The sequence below is a fragment of the Trachinotus anak genome, unplaced genomic scaffold, assembly GCF_046630095.1.
Source record: "Trachinotus anak isolate AG129_WGS33_773 ecotype Australia unplaced genomic scaffold, CSIRO_AGI_Tana_v1 ptg000025l, whole genome shotgun sequence".
NCBI classification, from domain to species: Eukaryota; Metazoa; Chordata; class Actinopteri; order Carangiformes; family Carangidae; genus Trachinotus; species Trachinotus anak.
The window spans coordinates 18,099,568-18,127,500 of record NW_027273876.1 but is presented as its reverse complement, the minus strand read 5'-3'; the positions used below and the strand labels follow the sequence as shown (position 1 = coordinate 18,127,500).

At 39.3% G+C, this 27,933-nt stretch overlaps 1 protein-coding gene across 7 annotated transcripts in view; it reads left to right on the top strand.

Annotated features, from left to right (window-relative positions):
• The window catches only part of arhgap23b (Rho GTPase activating protein 23b), a 74,431-nt gene that overhangs the window by 3,766 nt on the left and 42,732 nt on the right, over nucleotides 1-27,933 (top strand). For 5 of the 7 annotated variants that reach the window (XM_071462211.1, XM_071462209.1, XM_071462210.1 and 2 more), the window contains exon 1: nucleotides 16,947-19,093. The exons of 1 other annotated variant lie outside the window; for it this stretch is intronic. In XM_071462211.1, the coding sequence (XP_071318312.1) occupies nucleotides 19,040-19,093 (54 nt within the window). In that variant the 5' untranslated portion in view covers nucleotides 16,947-19,039. Of the gene's footprint in view, nucleotides 1-16,940; nucleotides 19,094-27,933 lie in introns of those variants that run through there. One more of the 7 variants, XM_071462214.1, reaches the window with a different exon arrangement.

The window sequence follows — 27,933 nt, the reverse complement described above, 5'->3', positions numbered from 1 at the left end:
CTTAACTCTGAATGAAGCAGCATGACGCGCTCAACACTACATGTATTTAGCATGAAAATGCAACAGTTGTAATTATTTCACCCCAAAAAAGGCAGCATCAATCAAAGAAAAACTGACACTGACAAAAGTACTATGTGTAAAATTGAACTGTGGAGCAGCTTAAAAAGAGCATGCATGCTTTAAAAATCCTCCCTAGATAAAGGTTTAAAAATACATATTCTGTATTCACCGAGAAACATCGGAAAGGGCTTTGTGAGCCCTGGTCAACATATATGAGCTTTACTGTGTGACTCACTGAAGTGACTCACACTGAGCTGACATGTCCACTGCACTGAATCCAGTTCATCAGCTCTGCTGTCTGAAGCCTCCAGGCCTCTCCTGGGACTTCTCCTCTTTATCTTCTCTCAGTTACACTGCATTGGCCACTTGTGCTTTAATGGACACTGTGTGTGTGGGGGTAGGTGGGAAGTTGTGGTGGTGGTGGTGGTGGTGGTGGGGGCATTCAGTACACTGCCCTTACAGAGGCTTTGGACTCAGCCAGCTGAGAGATGGGCATGAAGACAAAGGAAACAAAGATGATAATGAGGAAGTTGGCCAGAGGGGCAGTCATGTGTTAGGATGAATACTTCTGCAAAGTAGGAACCAGTAAGAATTCATTGTGAATATGCACAGAGAGTAAATATGTCATGATACTAATATTCAGTGTTTGTGTAAAACTTCACGTAAATGTATAGTGCTACAACTAATACTGCTACCCCTATCACAGTACAATGAAATACACTATGAGTATTGTGATTAATGTCACATAAAGTGATGTAATGACTTTTTTCATAAGTAATGTATTACTTGTGAAAAAAGTCATTACATTACTTTTTGATTTACTCTGCAGCAAAAGTAACACATTGTATTATTTTTATGTGTTACAGCTCTGTAAAATGTGCCTTTGAAAATTTAAAAGCTTTCAAATTTAAAACTTTAAAAATATGTGATTCACTGGTGCTGTATGTTGGACATAGGACATCAGGATAGAGTTGGTAGCTAAAACTGCTAATCTAACTGCTACTTTATGAACGAAAGATTCTGCATTTTTTTACCAGCAGCCGAATTATCCATAGAAATGTCCTCCCCTCCATATCAAACAGACCTGGGGGTTAAAACCAGTATAAAACCAAATCAAGTCATGTCACTCTAAAAATCAATGATTCACCGACGCTTCTCAGTTGACACATGTCTTGGAATGGCTGGAAACTGAGACTCCTTACCTTTGTTTCTTTGATAACTTATGAACCAGAGTTAAGGATGTTTTTACAGGCACACCACATAGCCGCTTATCCACCAAGCATGTCATTCCCCTTCTCTCTGTCATTCTTCACACTGTTTTTTACCGGAAGCCAATCAGCAGAGGTGTCTTCCTTTCCATAACAAATGGACCAATGAATAAAGCAGTTTTACTTCAGAAATCGTTGATTCTTCAATGGACACAGGGCATCTCAGAGTTGATGCATGGACATCCGTGAGTGGATGGGATCTGAGCTGCCATTTTGTCCTTTGAGCCTGGCTGTTTTCTCTGAAAACTTAAGATCCAGATGTCTGATGACTAAAATCTTTCATCCAGTTAAAATACATAGTTGAAAATGACCAAGGTGTAAAATGTGTATCTTATAATATGGCTTAAAACAGGATAAAAGTCAATTTTGAGCCTCCGGCAAGCAAACACAAATCTTCCACACATCACACCAATGGAAAGGGAGACACTGGTTTATCAAGTAGCCTACAGTTTGGAAGGATTTACTGGCCATCCAGCTGAGGGAGCAGATGCGACCTTCAAACTCAAAACAAAACTAGGTGATTTTTGAAGTAACAGAGTAAAACAGGGATCAGCAACTGTAATGTAATTACAGAATTTAAAACTGTAGTAGCTTACATTACTTGTCACTGAAAAAGGTAGTCATATTACAACTAAGTAATTACTGCCCAACACTGGTCTACACTGGGGACATAGTCAAAGCAGACCATCAGCAGCTTTACTGTTTCCTCAGGAAGTGATCTTTGGTCAACTGTGTTTGGGCAAACAACAAGTTATGCTGTGTTGAATCCTAAAAAGAGGAAGACAAGTGAAACAAGAGCATTAATGAAGTCTGTGTATACAGCTGTACTGTGTTATCTCATATACCTGTGGGTTGGACTACTGAAACACACCCAGGTGTTAGACTCTCAGACACTCTGTATGTCTAACCATCCTCTATCCTCCTGTTTGATGCCTTCTTCACACACACTGATTCAAAGACAGTGGGATGTGCCTTGCTCCCCCTAGTATGACTTTCAAATGTTGCATGTGTTGTGTATATAATTTATAAAATCTGCATTGAGATTGATTCATAGTGAATGGTATCTTGTCACTTCTCCAGCCTTTGACTCCATACATGTGAACTAAGATGTTTTATGGTGCAAGAACATCATGGTGTTTTTCCCTTAGCATATAAAAAAATCTAATCTAAAAAAAAGAGTTATTACTCACATGGCCACAAAGCAGGATTACGATTGCAACAACACATCATCAGTAGGGTAAAACTAACCTGTCACACGGTGGTCTAAACCCAGCTCATGTTCCCTATTAGTTAGGCTAGTGGGGATAACATAAATGCACAAAAAAAACAAATAACCAGTGATTTTCCAATGAGGAAAGTCTGCCAGTTGATGTTATTTTCATTACAGACATACAACCTGGATTTGGATTAGGGCATACACTGGTTGAGGTGTACTGGTCCTGGTATATATATATATATATATATATATATATATACATACACACACACATATACACATATATACATATATACATATATATACATACATATACACACACACACACACACACACACATTTTTTTATGTTACAGCCTTATTCCAAAATGGATTCAATTCATTTTTTACCTCAAAATTCTACACACAATACCCCATATGACAAAATGAAAAAAGTTTGGTTGAAACTTTTCCAAATTTATTAAAAATAAAAAACAAAAATATAACATGTACATAAGTGTTCACAGCCTTCGCTCAATACTTTGTTGAAGCACCTTTGGCAGCAATTACAGTCTCAAGTCTTTTTGAGTATGATGCTACAAGCTTGGCACACCTATTTCTGGGCAGTTTCTCCCATTCTTCTTTGCAGAACCTCTCAAGCTCCATCAGGTTGGATGGGGAGTGTCGGTGCACAGCCATTTTCAGATCTCTCCAGAGATGTTCAATCGGGTTCATGTCTGGGCTCTGGCTTCTGGCTAGTTTACTTAAGGACATTCAGAGTCGTCCCGAAGCCACTCCTTTGTTATCTTGGCTGTGTGCTTAGGGTGGTTGTCCTGTTAGAAGATGAACCTTCGCCCCAGTCGGAGGTCCAGAGTGCTCTGGAGCAGGTTATCATCAAGGATGTCTCTGTAAATTGCTTCATCTTTCCCTCGACCCTGACTAGTTTCCCAGTTCCTGCTGCCGAAAAACATCCCTACAGCATGATGCTGCCACCACCATGCCTCACTGTAGGGATGGTACTGGCCAGGTGATGAGTGGTGCCTGCTTTTCTCAGGCCAAAGAGTTCAATCTTTGTTTCATCAGACCAGAGAATTTTGTATCTCATGGTCTGAGATTTCTTCAGGCCAGGCTGTCATGTGGCTTTTACTGAGGAGTGGCTTCCATCTGGCCACTCTACCATACAGGCCTGATTGTTGGAGTGCTGCAGAAATGGTTGTCCTTCTGGAAGGTTCTCCTCTCTCCACAGAGATACGCTGGAGCACTGTCAGAGTGACCATCAGTTTCTTGGTCACCTCCCTGACTAAGGCCCTTCTGCCCTGATTGCTCAGATTGGCCAGACAGCCAGCTCTAGGAAGAGTCCTGGTGGTTCCAAACTTCTTCCATCTATGGTTGATGAAGGCCACTGTGCTCATTGGGACCTTCAATGCTGCAGAAGTTTTTCTGTACCCTTCCCCTGATTTTTGCCTCAACACAATCCTGTCTCAGAAGTCTACAGACAATTCCTTGGACTTCATGGCTTGCTTTGTGCTCTGACATGCAATGTCAACTATGGGACCTTATATGGACAGGTGTGTGCCTTTCAATCAATCATGTCCAATCAGCTGAATTTACCACAGGTGGACTCCAATCAAGTTGTAGAAACATCTGAGGGATGATCAGTGGAAACAGGATGCACCTGAGCTCAATTTTGAGTGTCATTTGAGTGTCAAGGCTGTGAATACTTATGTTCATGTGATGTTTTTTGTTTTTTATTTTTAATATATTTGCAAAAATTTCAAGCAAACTTTTTCCACTTTGTCATTATGGGGTATTGTGTGTAGAATTTTGAGGTAAAAAATGAATTTAACCCATTTTGGAATAAGGCTGTAACACAACAAAATGTGGAAAAAGTGAAGCGCTGTAAATACTTTCCGGATGCACTGTATATGTGTGTGTGTGTGTGTGTGTGTGTGTGTGTGTGTGTGTGTTTAGTCTTTGTGCAGCTGTCTGACAGGATGTACCACGTATGAGTACAACTTACACATTCTCTTATGCAGAACTGCCATTAAATTCCACTATAGTGAATCTTTCTGTCTTTCCCAGATATCATGGAATGGCTGGTAGCCAGCAGTAAATACTTGTACTTACTTTTAGTCTATTTTGTATTTATAGCTGTGCTAAAGGCATGGCTCCAGAGATGGCACTATCGCTCATACCACAACTTTGATCTAGACTGAAATATCTTGTCAAATACTTGATGAATCACCATGCAATTTGGTGCAGACATATCTTTCCTTACAACTTTGGTGAACCTCTGACTTTATCTCTAGTACCATCATCAGGTCATCATTTCAATGTGTCCAGCATTTTGATTTTTGACCAAGACATTTCCACAGACTCAGCTGAATGCTATTTACTGCAAATGTTAGAATGCTAACAAGCTAAATTAAAAGGTAAACATTACCTGCTAAACATCAGCATTGTCATTGTTAGCATGTGACATTGACACGATAGCTAAGTCTGATCACAGAGCTGCCAGCATGGCTGTAGACTCTTACTGGGTAAGAGCCACTACACAGACGTGTTCTTGTGTTATGGCATCACTGTCCTTTGAGCCAGTTGCCCTGTCATCAAAGAAGGACAGTAGCCAGAGACACTGTCTTCACCTGGCTGAGTGACATCAGAAATGATAAGCTTCATGATAAGCACTCAGAAAGAAAATTATATTGTTTTTATTTACTGTTTTATTCATTCATATTCATATTCATTGTATTTCTTTAATCCACTACAGTCACCTATGCCCACAGTTAAACTGTAAAGCTTGTTGTAAAATTGGAGTTTATTGTTAATAACCTCAAACAAAAGGACAGGAGCTTGCACTTTACTTAGTCTGTCAGAGAAACCAAACTGAAGTACAGGAGAACATGGGGAGTTGTGTCTCTGGGAAACAGTGTGGATTAAATGGAAGCGTATCTCTTTGAAATCATAACATCATTTTAGGTAGGATGTGAAGTTATTTTAATAGGCTACAATTCATGTTGCAAACAGTTACAAATGTTTGTTAGTGCAAGTCATTTTGACTTATAATAATAAGGCTGCATGGCTTTATAAAATCATCCATTCACTCTACCTCTTACAGGGATTCAGTCTGTCCTACACACATGACCTCATTCAGTCAGAAAGAAAAACAAAAAAGAATGTTGTGGGGATCCACTCAATGGTGTTTCAATGAACTGGTAAGATTTATTTCTGTGTCCTGCCTCAGAGAAACATACACCCAGACATTTGCAGCTTAAACACCATGCAAGACAAAAGTGATTACTGTTCACTTTCATTTTTAAAAATAGCACACACGGCCCAGCCTTACAAAGCTCAGCTGCTATAAATTTCACTGCTGCAGATCTTTCTCTCTAATTACAAGTGGCTGGTTTGACCTCGGTTTTCTTTCTTTATGCACGGAATACTTAAATAGGTGTTTCACATTAGATCCTTTAGAGTAATTTCAGTTGCTTTAAATGAAAGAACAGCAGTATTAGTGGTTAATATTTCACTGCCCTTCCAGGAACTTGAGACTAGTGAAACTGTTCAAATAGTGAGGCATTAACAAGACATGAAGGGCTCTATTTTAACAGTTCAAAGCACATGGTCTTCAGGGCATGTCCATATCCACTTTTGCAATAAACCAATCAGAGCCTGCTTGCATGTTCGTGGATTGCAGTGTTTCACACAGAATTAGATTCTATTTGTGGCAAGTTGATTACATATTGTGACTGGCCCATTCCCAGCATATGCACGCAGCAGCTGCGTGCACCCTGCTTTTATCTTCAGGTCTGACATCATATTTGTGCTACAACTCTGCTGGTTTCATGTGTTACATCATTAGTGTGCTGCAGCAGCACAACTCACAGCAGATGGTACCCATATGTGCAGTGACACACAAACACACACACACACAGTTGTCATATGTTCTGTTTGGAGGACCCTTGGGGAGATGCACTCTGGAGGAAACTCATTATCAGGTCAGGAGCCAGCATATTTAAAGCTCTGATTTAACTGAATGAAGTAAAGCAGAAAACAGGTGAACACACACACACACACACACACACACACACACACACACACACACACACACACACACACACACACACTCTACCCTTCTGGGATGGGCTATGTGTACGGTCGTGTCATGATGCATGCATATTTGAGAAAGACAGGGTTTGTAAGTGTGTTTGTGTGAAGATGTATGTCTGTGTGTGTGTGTGTGTGTGTGTGTGTGTGTGTGTCTCTGTGTGTGTGTGTGTGTGTATGTGTGTGTGTGTGTGTGTGTTTTCTCTCACTATGTAAATAAAATAGTTCCTGCACCTGCTTCCTCTGAGATTATCTTCCCCACTTTCAGCAGAGCAAGTACTCACCCAGTGAAACACATCACTGAACTAAACACTGCTATTTAACAGTCATGTCATTAGCTTCTTCAGTTGCCTCTGTAATTTGTCTTTAATTGTTTATTGCTGTGTTGTTTTTCACTGCACTTCCCACAGATTACATTGTGTAATCTACATTGCATGTATGGTCAGGGGTGTTATATGCAAAAAAACAGAAATTTTGATCAGGCCAGGCACAAATATCCAGATCTAAATTTCACAAGGTAACCTTTTTTAACTCTGACCACACAAATGTCCATGGTCTGGCAATACAAACACTGATGCACAGTAGTATGCATCATGTTACCAGACTTGCAGCAACAGAACTGTAGCAACACATGAACTCTCTCTTTACCGTCTGTGACTGCTCTGCTCAGTATTATACTGTTTTTCCAACTGGCATGTGGTAATAACACTGACTGTCCACTTAGAAAAAATGCAAATTTTGTAACCAAACAAGTTCAACTATCTGTTCAATATCAAAGTATAGTTTCTATACTTGTAACAGCATGCAGCAGACCAATGGATCCTGAGGCACTTCGGAAAATGAATGGGGGAATAGCTCAGGAAGAAATCAGTTCAGGATTGGACACTGAATTGCAACCTATCCATGACTTACTGCAGGTACAGGAAGCATCTTTAAACATGTGCAAATCCAAAGATGAGGATCTGGAAACTGCAGTTACTGACTGTTGAATGCCTAAAAATGCTGGGAGTGAAAGGTGAACCACTGCAGATAATACTTTTTATTTTTATTTTTTTATTTAAGGTTCTTGAAAATCAGAGCGAAATACTGAGAATCACAAGCCCAGGAGTGGAGGCAAGCAAACCAGCAGCCTATGTTAGCAGCTCTATCAGATGTCATGGGCACAGTCACAGAGAATTTGCAGAAATATTCTTTTAATCTACAATTTCAACCTGCTTCAAGAATATATGGAGTCCCATGGGGATAATTGCTGCCCATTTATCCAGTTTACAAACAACTTAGTGAAAATAAAGCAAAAGGGCTCAGTCTCTGCTATATACAGGTTTTTTTTACAAAAAATGATGGCCATTGTGACAGTGTGGAATTTAAGTAAACTGGACAATACAAAACTGAAGTAACAACCCACAATAATATTTTTCTTAGATGTGTATTAGGTTTTTTTTTTAAAAAAAGTTCATATGTTAAGTAACTACAGTACATGTAAACAATTATTTCCCACATGAGACATCACATCCTTTGTCTTGGCGGAATATAGGCAACGGCTTTCATGATAATAGATTTTCACTACATGATTATAGTAGCTAGAAGAATTCACAATAACAATATTATCACAATATCTATACAAAATTACAAAATTCAAAAATAACAATAATAATAACACACCCAGTCAAATTTATCTTTAACTGTGTTTATTATGTGTTTTGTCTCGTTTTTAGGCTAATGATTTAGATTCAAATATGAGTATAGGGAGGTGGAAAAAGCCTGTAACCATAACTGTATGAAAGCATAAAAAGAACAATTACACTTAATGGGTAGTGAAAAGGCAACCAGGCGAAATGATGAACATCTACAAGGTCTAACATCACAATGCTGATCATCAATTTTATCAACAAGTGTGATAAAATAACCTTGATGATGTCATAGTGATGTCATCAGGGTTAACTCAGCTTGGAAAATAAAGCCTTTGTTAAAAACTGGAGGTGAGGAGTTTGAAAGGTGTGTGTTTATCAGACAGGAAGTGTCTAAAGAAAAGATGCTATTGGTTGCATTATGGGAAATGTAGGATGCAGTGTTTTGGAGCTTATATGGAAATAAAATTGAGGATGTCTTGGCTGTTGCATTTTAAATCCAGTAAAGGCTATTGTGTAATGGTATGTGGGCCTGTGCTTTGTGAGATTGACATTGGCTTTCTGTGGGTATTAGCCATTTTCCTCCCATGGATGAATGGAACACGCAGGGACTTCACTGCTCATCTCATAGACAGGTGTTACTGCTGGAATCAGGGTTGATAGGAAGACAATTAACTACTTTTTCTATTAAATTCAGTGGAATTACCAAAATATTTGCCAAGGGCATTTATTTTTCTGTGTTCAAGAGCAAGGTTTCATGCTATCAATTTGCCTAATGACTATGCACAACAAAAAGTCACTATTTTCTTCTATTTTGTACTTTTCTGCACTGGAAAATCATTTGGTAGTTTGCAGTTCAATTTTTGAGAGGAACAAAACTTGTGTACATATAAAGAATAAAAGGACAAAACAACATTTGTGTAGCTACAAAGTATTTTGTTACAAAGTATAACATACAAAACTAAAAACAAATAATACGAAAAATTGATTGTAAAAAGCAAGAATGCTAGTTTTAAGGGAATAGTTCAACTTTTGGGAAAATGTGTTTATTTGCATACTTTCCATCTCACATTTATATCGATCTCTTGTCTGTGTGCTAAGTACAGAGCTTGAGTCAAGGCATTGTTAACCTAGGTAGCACAAAGACTGAACGCAGTAACATTTGCCTCTGAGTCTTTCCAGAGTCTTTGTGCTAAGCTAGGTTTAAGTCCTGACTCTTGGTCTGTATTTAATTCACAGACATGACATTGATGTTGATATAATTGTCTTACTGTTGGAAAGTAAGCAAATAAGTGTATTTCCAGAAATGTTGAATATAGTCATGCATATATTCTAAGCATGAGGCAAAAACTAGAAGGTTGAACTTCTTTTGTCATTATCCTCTTTCAAATTTATATAATATCACATTTAGATAACCTAAAACAGTGTGGCCTTGAGAGCTCAATACAATGCAACTTAAGAAAACAAATGCAAACAGACCAAACACAAGCAAATTCAGAAAACACTGTCATCAATTTCACAACACATGTGCTGCAAGTACACAAACCACAAGCAGGAACAATGTGTAAGTATGCTGCAAGTACCACAGACGACAATGGAAGTGTTTCCAAAGGGCATAAAAAAGTGATTAACTTCACTTGCACACTTGTTCAATGTATTTGGTTTCGTTTTGACTTATAGGTGCTTTGGTAATGTTTCAGGTCAGAAAGTCAGAAGAATGTGCTAAAAGATGCTAAAAAGCTTAGTAGAGCTGAGAGGAACTGCAGATTTGATGATAATTCTCTGTGAGTTTGTCACTATAAGGGCCCATCAAACCACATTAATCATGATCCACTTTTAATATACAAATATTGATTAGTGTAGCTTTAATGCAGAAATCTTGTAAAAGGATGTCATTATAAACAGCCCAGCTGTTTGTGTGATGTTTTATGAGCTCACTGCTGTATAGAGGACCATTTGTGTTTCTCTCTGTAATGTGTCACTTTCCATGGCTGAAGATGTGATAGGAGTGCCCTTAAAAGGTGAAAAATTGTCACCTAGTGTAACTTCAGCGAACTTTAGTGAAACTTGTAATTTGCTTCCAACTCCAGAGAGAACATGAAGTCCAGAGATGGAAGTGTGTGGTTGTGCTGTGGCTGCAAGCGAGTGACACTGATGTGATGTGAGCATTGAGTCTTTCTCTGAAGCCACAAAGCTCTTATTCAATCAGCAATTTACATGTGATCGTGCCAGGGCAGTCCATCCATGGAGAATAGTTCAGACACGACTGCAACACTGATGAAGTCAAATACACACACACACACACACACACACTCACGCACACAAAGGGAACTGAGTATGTGCTTGATATGTAAATCAATGATATCATAGCACTGTCTGTTCTTCCAACACTTGTATGCAAACTCTTCCTTATATGTTCAACCCGGTTTATCCCTCTTTGTTATTCAAAACATGTCTTTCCCATCCCTTTCTCATCAGCTTGCCGCCTATTGGCAATCCTGCACCACTGCATGTTCACTGAGGATTAGATGGATTAGATATTTAGTGAAATCTCCCAGTGCTGCTGTAAATAGACAGATGGGTGTGTCCCCCAACCTCCCCCAACATACACACACACACACACACACACACACACACACATACACACACGCTCTCTGACCAGCCATGCAGCCATGCTATGCCATAGCATAACAGAGCACTATGGAATACGGACAGATGTTCACAGATTGAAACTATTTTTCTATCCTATTTTTATGTTCTTTTACTTATAGTGTTTTTCTTAGAGATTTGTTTTAATTTGCTGGCATAACACTGACAAATTTTACAATTTGAATCATCTGTATTTTAAAGTGACCAATACATGCCATTGATAAAAACATTTCCAACAAGCACTAAGAGGGTTTTAGAGGTTAATAACAAAAAACAACCACATACTTACAACACAACAAGAACAGCTTGTACTATATGCCATTATTACTTTTAAGGAAAGTTAATATTAATGGTGAGTTTTCTCCCTTTGTTGCAGAATTACATTAGGTATATAATTAATAAATAAACATCATGTATTGTGGAATTATTATGTAGTTTTTCTTTTCCAAATAACTATGGATCATGGTTTTCAGATTATTGAATTCAATATGAAAGAGGACTTTAGAAATCATATTCTTATGAAAGCAGCCAAATTACTGTAACTGTAACTTTCTGACCAGCTGTAAAGGTTGTTGTGAAGATGAGGATGAGGAGTTCTGGATGAGGAGTTCACGGGGGAACAAGTATATGTGTAGGAACTGAAAAGGTGCTATACCATCCACAACATCCTTGCAGGCCAGAGAAGCATCTATAGCAGCAGCCAGCTGCCAGCTGCAGGACTGAGAGGTTCAGGAAATCCTTTGCTCCCACTGCCATTTGGCTATTTAATGACTTAGACAAAGGCAGTGGATAATAACACAGTTTCAGTCTTGATCTCAATCTTAATTTAGCTAAATGCATGAATGAACTACTAGATAATTGTGAATTTCACTATAGGAATAAATAAAGTATTTCTTATCTTATCCTATATATATAAGGTGACTCAGTATATCTTATGTCAGCCATTTTAAAGTCCAAAGTTCCATCTCAAATGTATAACCTCATAGACCTGAAGAAGACATTTGTTCTGTACTACCATCACTGGTATCCGTCACTGATTCTCTTTGTTGCTGGTCTGCTGCCAAAGTGTATCTCCAGCTATGGTTCATGTTTCTCAATATGAATATCAACTGCAAATTAAATTAACAGGCTACCCTCCATTGCTAACTAAGTTGTAAAGTTTAATGTAAATAAAATCCAGCATTTCCACTGTTTAAACTGATTAAAAAGAGGTTTTAGTATGCAAGGTTTATTGATCTAGTTTAGCTTTGTTAGCAAATAGCTGTGATTAGGTAACACAAAAATTTACTGGTATGAATGTTTCATTTTTCCAATCTCCATTTCTCCTATCGGTTTCCTTACATTTAGATTTATTCATTTGGCAGACACTTTTATCAAAGCAGCTTAGATTTCAGGGACAACATTATAGCTTCAGTGCAGTATGAGACCTAGGTGTAAATACTCAGTACTACATCTAATAAAAACCTCATATCAGTGACCTGTATAACTCTCTTAGTATCAACATTTTCAGGGCTCTTCCTGTAGTTTATGTCACATCGTGAATGCAGGATTGTAACTAATTTCATGATGCTTTTAAACATGATAGAAATGAAACCAGACTTTATTAACTGGCAGTCTTGAAGATCCTGATCTGACATCAGTCAGATGATCTTGGCTGACGAGAGATGGAGCAGCAATTACATAACAGAATTGAACTATGCTCCTCTGGTCCATGATACGTGACTGTATGTCACAAGTGATGAAAGAAGAAAACTCATCTACAATCAGCTGTTGTTTCAGGAATAATGGAATCTTTATCACCATCATCATCATCGCTAAGGGAACATTGGATGGTTTGTCCACATCAGCTCACAGTACACATGTGTTTAATGGGATGATAGACACAAGTTCAAATTTCCTGAAAAGACCCTGGGCAGGAAACAATTTCATTAGGAGTTCCCTGAGAGAACAAGTGGATGATCCGTGTTGGTAGCTGTGACATGTGTGTATCTGCTTTTGAGAGTGTGTGTCTGTGAGAGCAGTGGAAGGCCAGTAGAGGGCGTATGAGTGTGTATTGCTACAGTTTCAGCTTCTCTCTTTCTTCTCTTTCAATCCTATGATTTCATGCCATATTATTACTCTGTGTGAAGTCTGTGTGTACATATATGTCTATGTTTGTGCGTAATCTTTCCTCTGTCCTGAGGGCACTTGTTGGCCAACATTAGCATTGGGCTGTGTCTCGCTTGCTGACCATCAGCACATAGAAACACACACACACACACACACACACACACACACACACACACACACACACACCTTGAGGCATAACAATTCTACAACTAAGTTCCATAACACAGCATAACACAGAAAGACTGACAAAATGTAATAAAATACACCTGGTTGTAAAGTTGTTAAAACATCCAACATATAAGTGCAAAAATCAGCTTTTAGCTTTGCTTCCAAAGTAATTGGATCTAATCAGACATATGTACATAAACAACAGTGAACAACCAGTCAAGGCGGATTGTTTGGCAGTATTTAAAAGTAAAAAACAATCTATAACAGCACATTGGTTTGAAAAGAAATATTATGTTGCCCCAATTTTCAGCATAACATTGAAACATTTTGAATGAATTTAAATGCAAATTCACTGGATAATCATATATCAAAATATCTGTAAAATATAAAATATTGTGTTATAGGCAACTTAAACCTGCAGTTACTGATGTTTTAGCCACTTGGGAGCAGCAGAAACAAGTAGAAGTGAATTTGTTATCCAACAGTTCATCTCCATATCCAGCAGCAATTCCTAATTTCTGATGACTCAAAGTCCAAAACTTGGTTTTTGAGCAGGTAAGCCGGTAAGCTGAGCAGGTAATTGACAGTGGCTTTTTACAGCTGCCTGTTGAGGCCAAAAATGATGCTATGGGAGCAGTTAGAGTGAACTAGAACATTCAAGTTGTATGTTGCACAGATAAACAATAAGCTAAAACTCATTATATAGCTTTATAAAGCAGAGGGAAGCTGCAGGTTCAGATGATAATTCTCTCTAGGTTTATCACTACCACAGACACCTTTCACAATGTTTCCACATTGTCATTTCATATGTTGTTATAAAAAAATATTCTAGATACTTCAAAGAAGTATCCCCCCCACCACCAAATAAAATAAAAGGAATAATAACTATATGACTTTATAGGCTACTTTTGCAGTAATTACCTTGAACTGTGTTGCGTTTCCCCTTATTATGATGATATATATGATGGTTGTTTGAATGTCAGGACATATTTATATATATTGGATATAAAATATGTCAGACACACACATCAACTGAGAAGCACACTGATGGTAAGCATACTGCAGATTTGTGTGTGTGTGTGTGTGTGTGTGTGTGTGTGTGTGTGTGTGTGTGTGTGTGTGTGTGTGTGTGTTGTGTGTTTGTGTGTGGCTCTGTGGGTGTGTGGGTGTGTGAGAGAGACAGAGAGAGAGATAGAGAAAGTGTGTGTTTGTGTATCAATGATTGTCACAAATGGAAGGCCAGAAGGTTGTAGTGCAACAGCCAACAACATGTTCCTGCTGAAGTGTCCTTGTCACTGAATAATGTCAGATATCAAATGTTTAGTTTTAAATATGTCTAGAACACTAAATACTTTAATCCTGTCTCCCATTTACAATTATGTAGAGCTACTTAGTTGTTTTGCCAAATATGTTTTGAGGGAGTCGTAATCAATGCCTGAATTTTATTTAGTGGCAACATATGTAGGTAGTGCTACATTACTATACCACAAAGATGTTGTATTGGTGGAAGGTGGCCCCCACAGAGCACAGGACTTTGTTTAGGAAGGTTTAGGCTACACAGATTTAAGGGATGCAAGGGAAATTGTGGTTCTGGTGAAATTTCAAATGCAATTTCTAGGAGATCAGTTGGCTCCACAATCCTCACAAGTGTTTTCAGTAACCCTGGCTGATTAGATGGAGCAATCCTGGTTAAAACTGGTGGAGTTAATTACATGTCATCAAATTCTATGGTCTCATAAGGAATGATAGCGTGAGTTGTCAAGCTGTCAATCAAACGCAGTTTTGACACACTCCTGAGAAGATGTCTGTTCAGGTCTGTCTATCAATGACAAGCTGACAGAACAAATCGGACACATATATATATATATATATATATATATAGTGTGTGTGTGTGTGTGTGTGTGTGTGTTCGACACTGCTGTTAAAAAAGTAAAGGGTGTTATTAGTCTGTCCATGGAGAAAAGATATTGGTGACAAATGGTATTTGTTCTTCGCCTCATTCAGATTTTCCTTCCAGCCTTGGCAGTCCATCACTCTTTGTAGCCTACAGTGTTTTTGCAGGATCAGATGAATGTATATTATATTTCATATCACACTTACAGAATATCAGCTCTCATGAGCCGTAATTGGTTTGCAAACATTTTTCAGCAGTGTGATGTCATACTAAAGGGACGTCATACTTATTTCTATTCTTTTCATATTAGAAAAATATTTGTGTTAAAACTCATAAGCATTACAGCAAGCACACATAAATAGAGAGAGTAAGGTGAGCAGTGTCATCAAAAGGAGTGGAGAGAGGGAACAAAATATTAATACACTCCAAAATCACTCTTAAAAAAGCAGGCAAGGACAAACAGGGGGTGAAGAGAGCGGGCAGTGGTTGGCAACATGCAGGTAAAATATGGGTAGGCAAAAGGCATCAAACAGACAATAGGTCAAAATAGCCAGACCAAAACAGGTAAGTGAGGCTGGAAAGCTACAGCTAGGATGGCACAATAGATAATCTGGTTTCAAGTGTAGTTGGGCCGCTATACACACTAGGAAGTAACTGGGTAGGGAGTAGTCAGGTGGTAGATAGGTGGAAGGTGGGAAGGGCTGAGATTACTGCAGTACATGTGGAAGTGGCAAGAATGAAGTTAAAAACTGTGACAGAGGAAGTGGAGACCTGAGGGCTTTCCTTGACTGGGTTGACACAAGAGACATGGAATGTGGGATGGCTCCATGGGCTCTATACAGACAGAAACAAGGGTTAATGACCTTGGAGATGGTAATGGGACCAACAGACCAGGGAGCCAGCTTTAGAGATGCCACTCACAATCTTAAGTGCAGTGAGGTGACAAAGAGTTGGCTCAGGCTTTGCTAAACAGCTTCTTGATTTAGTAGAATTCTAGGGGAACATCTGATAGGTCGGGGAATTCCAAAGACTTGGAGATGATACGCATCATATAAAGCATGTTGGTTCCATTTACTATCGGCTGTTACTGTCCAGAACTCAGTGGAGTAGTCCACTACTCTTTTGCCTTCTGGCAGAGGCTCAGCAGCCTCCCTTCCACGTATGTTGCCTTACACCTTCTGCAGTTCAGATGTGAAAAATTTGGCCGATGAGCAGAGAAAAGATTCTGAAATTCCCCAGAGTCTTGCTTGGCCGGTAAGCAGGGAGATTATGTAAGGGTTTGTTCAGTGGGAAATGAGGAGGGTTTAAGCTTGAAGACCAGCGAACACTAGGTCTGTAATGTCTTGAAGGCTCTCTGGAGTAGCATTCAGGTGGCAAAGAGAATGAGCCAGGGTCTAGATTTGAGTGTAAAAGTTCATCCTAACCTTGGAATTAGTGGTTAGCTTTTTGTGTTTAGTTTTTTCAGAGTTTTAAACTATTGAGATGTGGTCGAAAGCTCCACAGGATGATAGTAGGTGGATTCCGAGTTTATTTTGTGAAAAGTCTAGATTTAGTCCCTACATGTAATGATCCACCTGTATCGCCACATGATTTGTGGTTGATGGCCAAAAACATGCTAAAAACAATCACCAGAACACTACAAGACAGAAGAATGATTCAAGATCCATGTAGTGCTTTCAATCACATCTCTTGGCCTTTGTCAGGAGAAGGCCAGCCACATGTTAACATGTACATTTTACTCGTACTAAATCATCTCCATGAAAACCAAGTACACTCCAAAGCACTGTGCTGAAATAGGAGGCAGGGGTAGATTCACTAAATGAACAAGATCTGGACTAAAGAAGATGATCATACAGCCCCGCAAATGATACCTTTGTTAAACTCTGTGTTTTTGATGAGACTGACACAGAGGTGTTTTAACTCTGCAGTAATTATTTTAAACCACTGTCTGTGTTGTTGTTGTGGTAGATTATATTACATAACGTTGTTATACTTACACCTGCCAGCTTCAACCGTCTAAAATACAGGTTTTTCTTAATGCACTGCATCTTGATGCAGCTCCAATGGTGGTAAGTATACACTGCAACTTCCTTATCTGTTCATATGATGTGGCAACCTAACCCCATAAACATTACATGTATATGCTGCTAATTTCTAACAGCAAATACTGTATGTTTTGAACGGAAATGCCTTCCTTACTTAATTTTTAAATTCTTTTCTTTTTTTGGATCTACATAATAACAATGTTTTTACTCTGCAAAGTCTGCAAAGATGCAAAATTCTTCATGCTGAATTTCTCAGCAAAATGTTAACTGCCAGCATATTTAATTTGTTTTCCTATAATTACACTTATGGCAACTGAAGCATGACTAATGCAACAAATAATTTTGGAGAAGATTAAGGAAAGATGATGGTCTCTGTAAAATACCAGGAAAGTCAAACTCCCATCATCTATCCCAACTGTCTGTTTGGTACAAGAACTTAGGCAAAGACTGAGTTAACGTCCAAGTAAAGCAGCCGACTATCTTGAGGCCTCAGAATTCCAGGAGCCATGTAATCTCCAGTCTTAACGTGTGCCATCTAATTCAACTGCAAACATGTCTAGTAATGTGCATCACTAAAGTAAAATATCAACTGAGGTGACAGGGACCTTAAAATGCTGCTTTATTACCTAATCTTGAGTTCCCTTAAAAAATGTCCCAGTGTCAAATTCCACAGTTAACACTCATTACCTCAGTTTTGTGCTTATATGATGAATCCTAATAATTTGTTTTAAATACATGGAGCAAACCTAGGACAGCAGTAGGAGAAATACCTCAGGGAGCAGGGGCAGACTGCGGTATGTCTTTGGACTGTGGGAGGAAGCCAGAGTACCTGGCGGGAACCCACGCAGACACAGGGAGAATATGCAAATAGAAAGACACCAAGTGCAGGGTTCGACCCCAGACGTTTCTTGCTGGGAGACGACAGCGCTTAACCACTGCACCACCATGCCGTCCAAATATTTGCATGCATACATATAATAAAGCAGAATACAGTTGAACCGTCAATGTTAAACAATCAGTGGTAGAAATATAAGTGAATTAGTTCTGTAAACTGTTGTATATTTTTTGTTGTGACAGGGCTGTGGTGTTTTCACGATGTAATTGTGTAGATTTAGACAATCTACGGTACTATCTAACACTGACTGAACTCATTCCCATCACAAACATCCTCTCTCTGGCCAACCCCATCCTCGCGTTATTCTTTGTTCTATTTGTACGCGAGCTCGCGGTCGCTCGCGCCCAGCTGATAATGTTGCACCATCAGGACCTTTGTTAAGCGCGTGAAAACAAAAATATCCTTGCCGCCAGTAACTTTCGAAATAAAAGTTTTATTTACAAATAACTACGCTTTTTAGGCCAGAACGTCTGAAAATTGGAGCATTAAATTGTGCAAATCATAAACCTGTGATAAATTAATGTTGAGTTAATCAATGAGTTGTTAGCGTCTCAGCAGTAGTTCTTCAAAACACATTCTTTTGTCAGCTTATTAGCCTGCTTTAGGGCATACATGAAGGCTACTCCAAAATAATGTGCGCCTATAATGAACAGTGTAATAATCTAAATAACTACTTTGATGGTTTAAGTGTGTTTTTCAAACGTTTTAACATTTTAATTTCAAGAAAATGTCAGTTTAGGTATGTACCTCAGTTCTTTTAATCCAACGGCGAACTGTTGTACGCCTTTACTTTGAAGTCCAACCTGCTATATTTCCGGTAGCATTGTGTCTAAAAATGGACGCAGCTCGTAGCGGGACAGTTGTAAAATGTGGGAGAAGAGAGCCAATCTGTCTCCGGTCTGCAGGGAAGCCGCTACAAACCCCGAGACTTTAGAGTTTAGACAAGTGTCCACGATGCAGACAACAGAGTAGCTTTAAACCATTTTTTCTGTCGGTTCACCCACACAGACGCAGAGAACCCAATGAATGGAGTTGCTTTTTGCCTTGTAGGAATCCCACCTCACTCAGACACTGAAGTAAGTCCAAGGTGAACATGCTGAAATGTTTTTCCTTTTCTCTGTCATGACTCAAAATATATTTTATTGTACCCCACTCCTGCGTTTCCTCTTGTAAACTGCACTTGTTCTCGGTTGTCACTCTTGTCAGAAGCTTAATTTCGAAAGGCAATCTTTGTTTTAGCCTAGATGTATTCTGTGTTAGCCTGTGATAAACGCGCAAGTGTTAGGTGATGTGGCATATGACAGTTTCCATAATGCCTTTTACAAGCTCCCTTACTGTACTTAAGTAGGACAGTAAGTGACTTTGTTGTATTTTTGCTTAAACCCTTATACCTGTGTTTCCATTATAGTCACAGGGGAAGTGTCAGCAGTGTGTCAGAAATGTCTGAAGGGGCAAAAACTCCAGCAACACTTGTAGTATAAAGACTTGTCTGTATCCTATGCAACTCATCCAACTCCTTAGCTTGAAACAAAAGTTCAAGGTGCAGTCTGTTCAGCCATATAATGTTAATCCATCTCAAAGTGATGACTGGGTACAGGTTTGTTTGAAAGCAGAGACAGGCAAGTGCTATATTCAACCACAGAATTAAACAAAGTCATACAAGTCATGTCTTCAACACAGCCCTTTTTTTCACCAGCACATCACATGCTGCATTCTGCAAATAACTGAATAATTTCTCCATGATTTTCTCCATGAGTTGCAGAGATGGGATATGGGTGGGTGAGCAGAGAAACAATAAGAAATTGGGCTGGAATGCATCTATTTCCATATGGCAGCCCACATACGCACAGACAGAAGGTACATTGTAGCCATTAGTCTTCTCTCAGTGTAGAAAAAAATCACAATCACAACCAGCATGGAAATAGAACTTCACATTGCATATCAATAAGCATTGTAACTAATATTAATTCAGGCATTTTTTCTTGTGTCTTTCATCACTTCCATCAAACATCACATGATTATTTATTCCAAGCATTATGAGTTATATTCTCAGATCACAGCTTATTACTCTGGGGTTCCGTCATGGCCCAGTTAGCATCAGAATCATGGGTCAGACACCACTAATGGCTGCCCTCAGTGGTCGAATTTTAAGTCAAGTTATGATCTGATAGATTTCCATTTAGGCGTGAACAGAGTAAATTATTTGATAGGTGTGTTTTTGAAATTTGGACAGTCAGGCTAGCTGTTTGCCTGCTTCCTGTCTATAAACATGTCCTCATTCCACAGAAATGAGATTGACATCTATCTTCTCACCCCTGTTTTAGAAACATGGGCATGAGAAACATAAGCATGAGCAGAAATAGCTAGCATGGCTGAACTGACAAATCAGTAGAGTTGAACTTACATTTATACTAACTCTAAGTTCACTGAAAGAAAATCGAAGATGAAAGACTTCACGCAGTTGAGAGGTGATGTTAGTAAACTGTGAGCTGTTGCCTTTCTATTAACATGGCTGCATTCAGCTTAGCCTGGAGAACAACGCAGCTTACATAACCTAACCCTAAACTTAAGCCCTGATCTTACGCCATGATGAAGGCGGACAACTGTGACTGGTATGAGGATACTATACATAAATATAAATATGAGTACACAGACATGCACACTAGAAAACATGATGGCGACCTCCTGACAGCAAGAAGAAGAGGTCCTTTGTTTGTTCTATTTGGCTGAACAACATGATGAGTGCCAGAACAGGGCCAAGGATGTAGAATATAGTACATACATATGGTGCAAGAAATAAATGTCTACTTTACTTTTCTGGTGCTTGAGCAGTTGGTGTTCTTGTAATGTGAACAATCTGTGTGGTCTCAATTTTGGGCGGTGCAGAGACATTGGCACAGGAGTCTGTGCAGACCCTTATGGACTTGGGCAGATGGTGAAATTTATGTCAGATGGTCATGTAGGAAGAGTTATGAAATGTTCCTAGATCTTATGTTGATAGGTCACTGTGGTGACTTCTGTGAAAATCTGACTCAGGTTCTTTTTTGAAAAAAAAAAGAAAAAGAATCTTTCAGTAATAGTCTTGACAGACATCTGCCATACGTATAGGCATTTGTTTCAGATATCCAGTAATAACACAATAACTGAGCACTGAATCTCTATGTTGCTGTCATTTATTTAAAAAACAAATACTGTTTTATCAGAAACAGAAGATGCATGTTAGTGCTGAGTAACCTTTGTAATATTATGCAGGAAATAATGAAATTGTCAGGTGACACAGATGTTAAGATGAAGCACATTCAGTGGTGGCATGCAAACACGAACAACTTCCTCATCACACTGTTCATGAGTATTAGCTGAACTATTCATGAATTCACATCATTAGCAGTCATCCAACTTGCCACTATAAATATGTGGATTATTTATGCCCGCACCCTCACCCCCATCAGATTCAGTGTGTTCAGTCAAGCAGGCTTCTCTTGCCTTATATGTCTTGTACCAGGCCTTCAAATTTTGCCCTGAGCTCAGGCAGTACAGGGCAATGAGTTTCACTTCATGTGATCATATGAGCTAAAGTGGCATTTTTGTCTTTCTTTGTCAGCTGGTAGTAAGCTTAGGTCAGGAAAGGCCTGTTTGGTCTGGAAAGACTTTTTTAAATAAGGCATCATGGACTGATAGAGCACACTCAGAGGCTTCAGTGCTATTTCTTTGCTTTCATATTCCTTTTCTTAGAGCTTTATCAAATGTTCTCATCATGTAGCAATAATGCCTGTGCAGACATCCCCATGATTGATCCTTGCAGAAAATGCCAGTGACCCCGACAGAGGAGGGCCTTAGTTCATGGTCATCTACCCAACAGCAACCATAGAGAGAGTGAAGATGTTGTGAACATCTGAGCGTCTGCATCAACACTCTTAACGTGCTGAATCTGATTAGCCTATATATACACAGTATTATTTTGTACGTTTGAGATATTATTTGTTATTTCTGTTTCTAGTATTTCTATCTGGACCTATAGTTCAAACATTATGGCTGCCAGGGTCACAAAACTGGACCTCGTTTGCACAAATAGTTGCACAATTCACTGATACAGTATTGTCATGTGTGTGTTGTATATGGCTCTCTAGTCTCTTGTTTTATTTTTTCCTTATTTCATTAATTGATCTTTTATCTATTTTCTTACTCTGTGCTGCTGTAACAGAAATGAAGCCTTATTTCATCTAATCTTACCCTCTATGTCAGCTACACGTTTTTACTGTTATAGTTGTAGTTTTGGGCACATGTGTAACCGTGAACAACTTGTCAGCATCATTAGATGAGCTTCTCCTCCTCTCTCTCCTGCAAATACAGCAGAGTGAAATACAGAGTGAGTTGTTCTGAATACATTTGGTGTAAGTGATGCATAAGCTGGCCTCAGGTGTAGTCTACTGACAAAGTCAGCATTAGGTTACACTTGGTGAAGGTGCTCTGCAGTTTACATACATCGCATCTCATTCTAAATACAGGGTCTAATTTCTAATGTCTAATGAGCTTAGCAACTAAACGGAAGGTAACAAACACCCTTTTGACTCCAGTGTTAACTAACCCACGGATCTTTGTCATTTTCTGTCTCTTCCAATGAACTAAATTAGCCTGTGACAAATGCAGAAAAACAATGTCAGTCAAACATTGAAATACAGTTGTACATAGAGTTGAAATGATTAATTAGAAAATTAATCAACAACTATTTTAATGGATTTGTTATTTATGTAATCTTTAGCAAAACTACTCAACATTTTCTGGTTCTTCTTGAAGGACAGGATTTTTATCACTGAAAAGTGGATTAATTCGGGTTTTAGACGTTGAGACAGTTGGTCGGACAAAACAAAACATGTTGATAACATCGCCAAGGACTCTGGGAAAATGAGATGGACATTTTTTAATATTTTCTGACAAAGAAAATGATCAATTGTTCAGTTGAAAACGACTTTTCTACAACTTTTCTGTGTTGAGATTGCATGTTCTTCGCACTGTACTTCCACAGTCTAAAGACATAGGAGGGAAGTCATTTGGAAACCATAATGCAAATGTTTTATCTGTGTGTGTTAGTGGATGCTGGGATAAGCTGCAGGCCTGTGCAGTCCTGCCCAGGATGAGCAGGTACAGAGATTGGACAGTTTGGAAGAAGTCAAGTACTGTCGGCAGCAAAGAAATGTGCTTTATCTGCAAAAGCAATATCACAAAGTGACCTCCCTAATTACATTGATGAAGTGTCCCAGTACTAACAAGCACAGACTCCCTCACATTAGGCAGAGGGAGTGTGTTGTGTGTGTGTGCGTGTGTTAGGGGGAAGGGCTGGTCAAGAGTGACAGAGAGTGGATAGCCCACTGCAGATGGCGATACATATTGTGGTTTTTTTTTTTTTTTTTTCAGACCTGGGACAGAGAGGCTTGGCTCTGTACTGTATGGGGTAGGAGGGTGGGTTAAAGGGTGGGTATGTATGTGGTGGTATGGGGGGGCCTGGGGGATAGACAGGCTGAGACTTGCTGTGAAATTTGTGACAATGGAGCTCTGTTAAGCTGTGAGTACCACGTGTGTGTGTGTGTGTGTGTGTGTGTGTGTGTGTGTGTGTGTGTGTGTGAGAGAGAGAGAGAGAAAAAGAGAGGAATGATGTGGGTTGATGCTGTGTAGGTCAAAGTTGAAAATTTGGACATGAAGCCAGTACACCCCTGTTTAATGCTCTGATAGCTCCCATCAGAGCATCAGACCATCAGATACGGTTCCCATCTAAACCTATGGAGGAAGGGTGTGTGTGTGTCAGTGTGTGGGACAGGGTTACTTTGCGGACACTGGATTATTCTTCAACAGGTGGGCTTCTCAGGAATGTGTCAGTGAAAGAGTGTTGGTGATCACACAGCAGCAATAGAATGGGGTGTGTGTGTGTGTGTGTGTTTGTGTACTTGCTACATAGTAAGGACCAAAAAAAGTAGGGTTAGGGTTAGGCACTCAATTGTGATGGTTAAGGTTAGGGTAAGGGGCTAGGGAATGCATTATGTCAATGAGTGTCCTCACAAAGATAGAAGTACGAGAGAGAGAGAGAGAGAGAGAGAGAGAGAGAGAGAGAGAGAGAGAGAGAGAGAGAGAGAGAGAGAGAGAGAGAGAGAGAGAGAGAGAGAGAGAGAGAGAGAGAGAGAGAGAGAGAGAGAGAGAGAGAGAGAGAGAGAGAGAGAGAGAGAGAGAGAAGCAATGGTAGAGTAGAAAAAGAGTAGAAAGAAGACAAAAAGAGGGGAAAGTGCGACAGAGAAAATTCTGTGAGGAAACAGAATTTCCTCCATTTCACAACATAAACAGAAAAGTGAGTAGAGGACTAGCTGTACTTGGACGGCATCAGGTGCGGTATGTATGTATATGATTTGCTGTAAAGATGCCCGCTTTCACCCTCCCAATCCAGAAAGCTCCAGCTGGATCTCCGTGGGGGGGATCTGGCCCCACGTGGGCCCACAGTGAGCCCTGCTACCTGCTCTCAAAGAGATTTACTGTCTCCTGATGCATTAATACTACAGATATAGAGAGGCAGGCAGTTCCATCATTCTCAAGAGCATTAAGTTTGTGGGTGTGTTTATGTTGAGCATGTATTGTCCATCCTCAGCTCTGATTGGGCAGTTATTTTCTCACCTTGGTGCTTGGCTCATTTCCTGAGCAATGTGTGTTGCACAGTTTAATTATTCTTATTATTCGTGTTCTGTGAAAGAGAATAGGGAAGCCGTTGACCTCGATCCTCCTTTTCCTTCTATGCTTTATGATCGGTTGATGCCAGAGGACTTCTCAGCTCAGGCTTGGAGACAACAAATTTGTAACAGGAAGTTTATATTACATGTATGGAATATGAATACACATGAATTATTTTATTGAAAATCTGTTGAACTCTTTTCCTTCCTCTGTGCTTTGTGTGCTCTTAAATCCTTGAATACCTTCTCATGTTAAGTGCATCTCAACACCACAAAATTTGTAAAAAAAAAAAAGTCAAATCATTGCAAAAAAGTTTTAATGCTTGGCTGAGGTGAAAAAACTTGTATCATTAAAAGCAAAACACTGATGTACATCAATCATGTGACCTAAATGTCACTCATCATTTTCAGTAAAGAGAGGGAGGCATCAGATGTATGTGGAACGAGAAGGGGTTTGGGAACCTTCCTCATATTAATAAATCAAACAAACAGAAATCTTGGATTTCCATGTGGTTTTCCATGTGGTTTTCCCCTGTTTGAGCTTTGACTGGAGCTTTTTTAATGACTTCACCTTGCTATGTCCTCTTCCTCTGCAGCAACTTGAGAATCAGCTCCACAGCTGTTTATGACCGTCAACCTGTCAATTTATATTCACACAGCAGGAGTGTAGGGCCCGCGTACACATTTTCTGTAAATTCAGTTGAAATTTGCAGTGCATTTGGATGGAAACTTGACTGTCATCACTCTTTCTGTCTCGACATCCCTGCTCTGTCAGCTTTCAAGTTTACCTGCATGCTCACTCAACTTCATATACCGTTACAGTGTGCCACAATCTCATTGGAGAATTGGAGTGGTAATTTTTGTCTCACATCTAATTGCTAGTAGGATTATTAGCTTCTAGGTTCAGAAATTAGCCAGAAATATGACTCCATAAATTGGCATTTGAAAGACATGGGCATTCAGAATACCAGTCAGTGAGGGTCTAACTGTTGGTTGTATCCATTGTCTTTGGAGAGTGACCCATAGTAGGGAATATAACACAGATTATCTCAGCCTCTGTTGCACTGATTTTGTCTGTCCTTAATTTGTCTCTTGTGAGTCCCCCAGTTTTATGGAAGGTTAAATTGCTGGAGCAGACCCTTTCCCAGGGTTTGGTCTTTGTAAACACCAAATTGGTTAAATGTATTGAGTGCCTTTCTTTCCTCCTAAGAGTAAGAAATTAGTCATTTCAAATAAAGCAAGACTAGGTCAAAACCTAGTCTCTGGCAGGACTGCATATGTTCAGTATGCAGCATTGAGGACGTATTTGAAAACTGTTGTGGAACAACTGATATTATCACGTCATACCGGTATAATTGGTCATACAGGTTTAATTGGTCATACTGGTATTTAAGTATGAAGTCTTGTTTTCGTTTGCTCCCACTTGCCACGTTAAAATTATTACATTATGCATTAATACAAACTTATCACTTCCTGTAATTATTTCTAAATTATTATCTAAAAGCGCTCCAGTGTTACACTGGACAGATACCCTGTATTTCTTAGTAGGCCTTTTCATGCTGTGCTGACATGCTGCAATGAGTGTATTGTCTTTCTTTAGCTTAGCAGTTGTCCATTAATTTCTCTCTCTTCCTCCCACTCTCCTTCTCTTTCTTGTTCTGTGTGTCTTATGTTTCCTCCTTACTTACTCCTCTGCCTCCTTACGTAATGATGATACATGTATTGAAAGTAGTTGGCTCCACAGTCGTGGTCCAACCAAAAATTCCATTAACTGAAAATTAGAACTTGGAGTGAAGGGCAAATAACTTACTAAGGGTGATAGTCTACACCTCTAACATAATAATTCTCTTTCACCAGTGTAAAAGTATGAGAGGATACTGTTAACAACCGAACAAGAGGATATTGGTACTAACTTAATAAGTGTAAAACACTGAGATAAAAGCACGTAAAGAATTGCAGTGCCTCTGTTGAATTCAAACCATGTTAAAGGAATGGGCAACATCAAAGACAAGAGCAATGTTGGCCTCCCACTGATTTCATCATTCCTACATGTTTCTGAGCAAAACACAGATCCTAAAATAGACTGACTGCTTGTCAGTCTTGCCAGGTCAGTGGAAGGCAGAGCAACTAATGCATCTAACCAAATTCAAAACAAGAACAGTGAAGTGAGCTGATCATTCCATCTTTAAGATTTTGCCTGTAACAGACTATTTATTCTGTCTTCATGGCTGTCATACAGCACACACTTAGCCAGTAAACCAGTCAGTGAGTTCACATTTATTTGCCTTTGCAAATGGGTCTGGAACAGCTAGTGCACAGTGCATAGACATGAAAGTGCATTGAATCTCTTGAAGGAACAATGGGATTGTACTTCTCACCAATGACTTTGTCACATCACACTGTAACCAAATAATCTAAGCTCAGAGACACACTTGCTAGCTTTAAGAGGTTTGAGCTGCAAGTATGGAACTCACTATGTTGTATATAGCGGGGGGTGGTAACCCATGTCTGTCTCTGTCAGATGTGAATCTCCTCGATCTCCAGTTGTCCACTGACCCCTGCTTAATGACCTTTGACACTCTCTCAGCAGATGTTGGTCCGGTGTTCACTGACAGCTGGTGTTGTCTGTTTCTTTTTTCTCATTCAGTCTGATGTCCATGCTCCTTGCATGGTTGTAGTGATGTAGATGTTGAATGTGACCACTCCTTGTAATGTTTATTCCACCAGCAGTTAGCTATACAGTTGTTTTAAGCACACATAATAACTTGTGTTGATGCACCATCAGCATATCAAGTAACACTAGACCAGGGGAACTGAACTGTTGTCCCTGTTGTGAACTCCGTAGGCTCTCTACATTGCCGTTTGTTTCAAGGTGTTGGGAGTACTATAGCATATGTGAAAAGAGTTCCAAAGAGGGTCTGATAAGTGTCCTCAGATGATGTCACTTCGGTCAGTGTTGGTTGGTTCTGAAGACCACAGGTTTAAAAAAGTAAAAAAATTAGTCTGTGGATTTAGAAAGAAGTGATCTTACCAGACCTCTGATTGCTTAAGCTCTGGTAACATGGTCAGAATGCTCCAATGCATCTTGACAAAACTTTCAATTTGTCTGTGTAATGCAGGAGCCAAGTTTTGACAATAAGGATGTGTGGTATGAAAAAAGATACTTGATAAAGTAGGCATGATTGTTGGATTGGTAGTTTGAGAAAGTA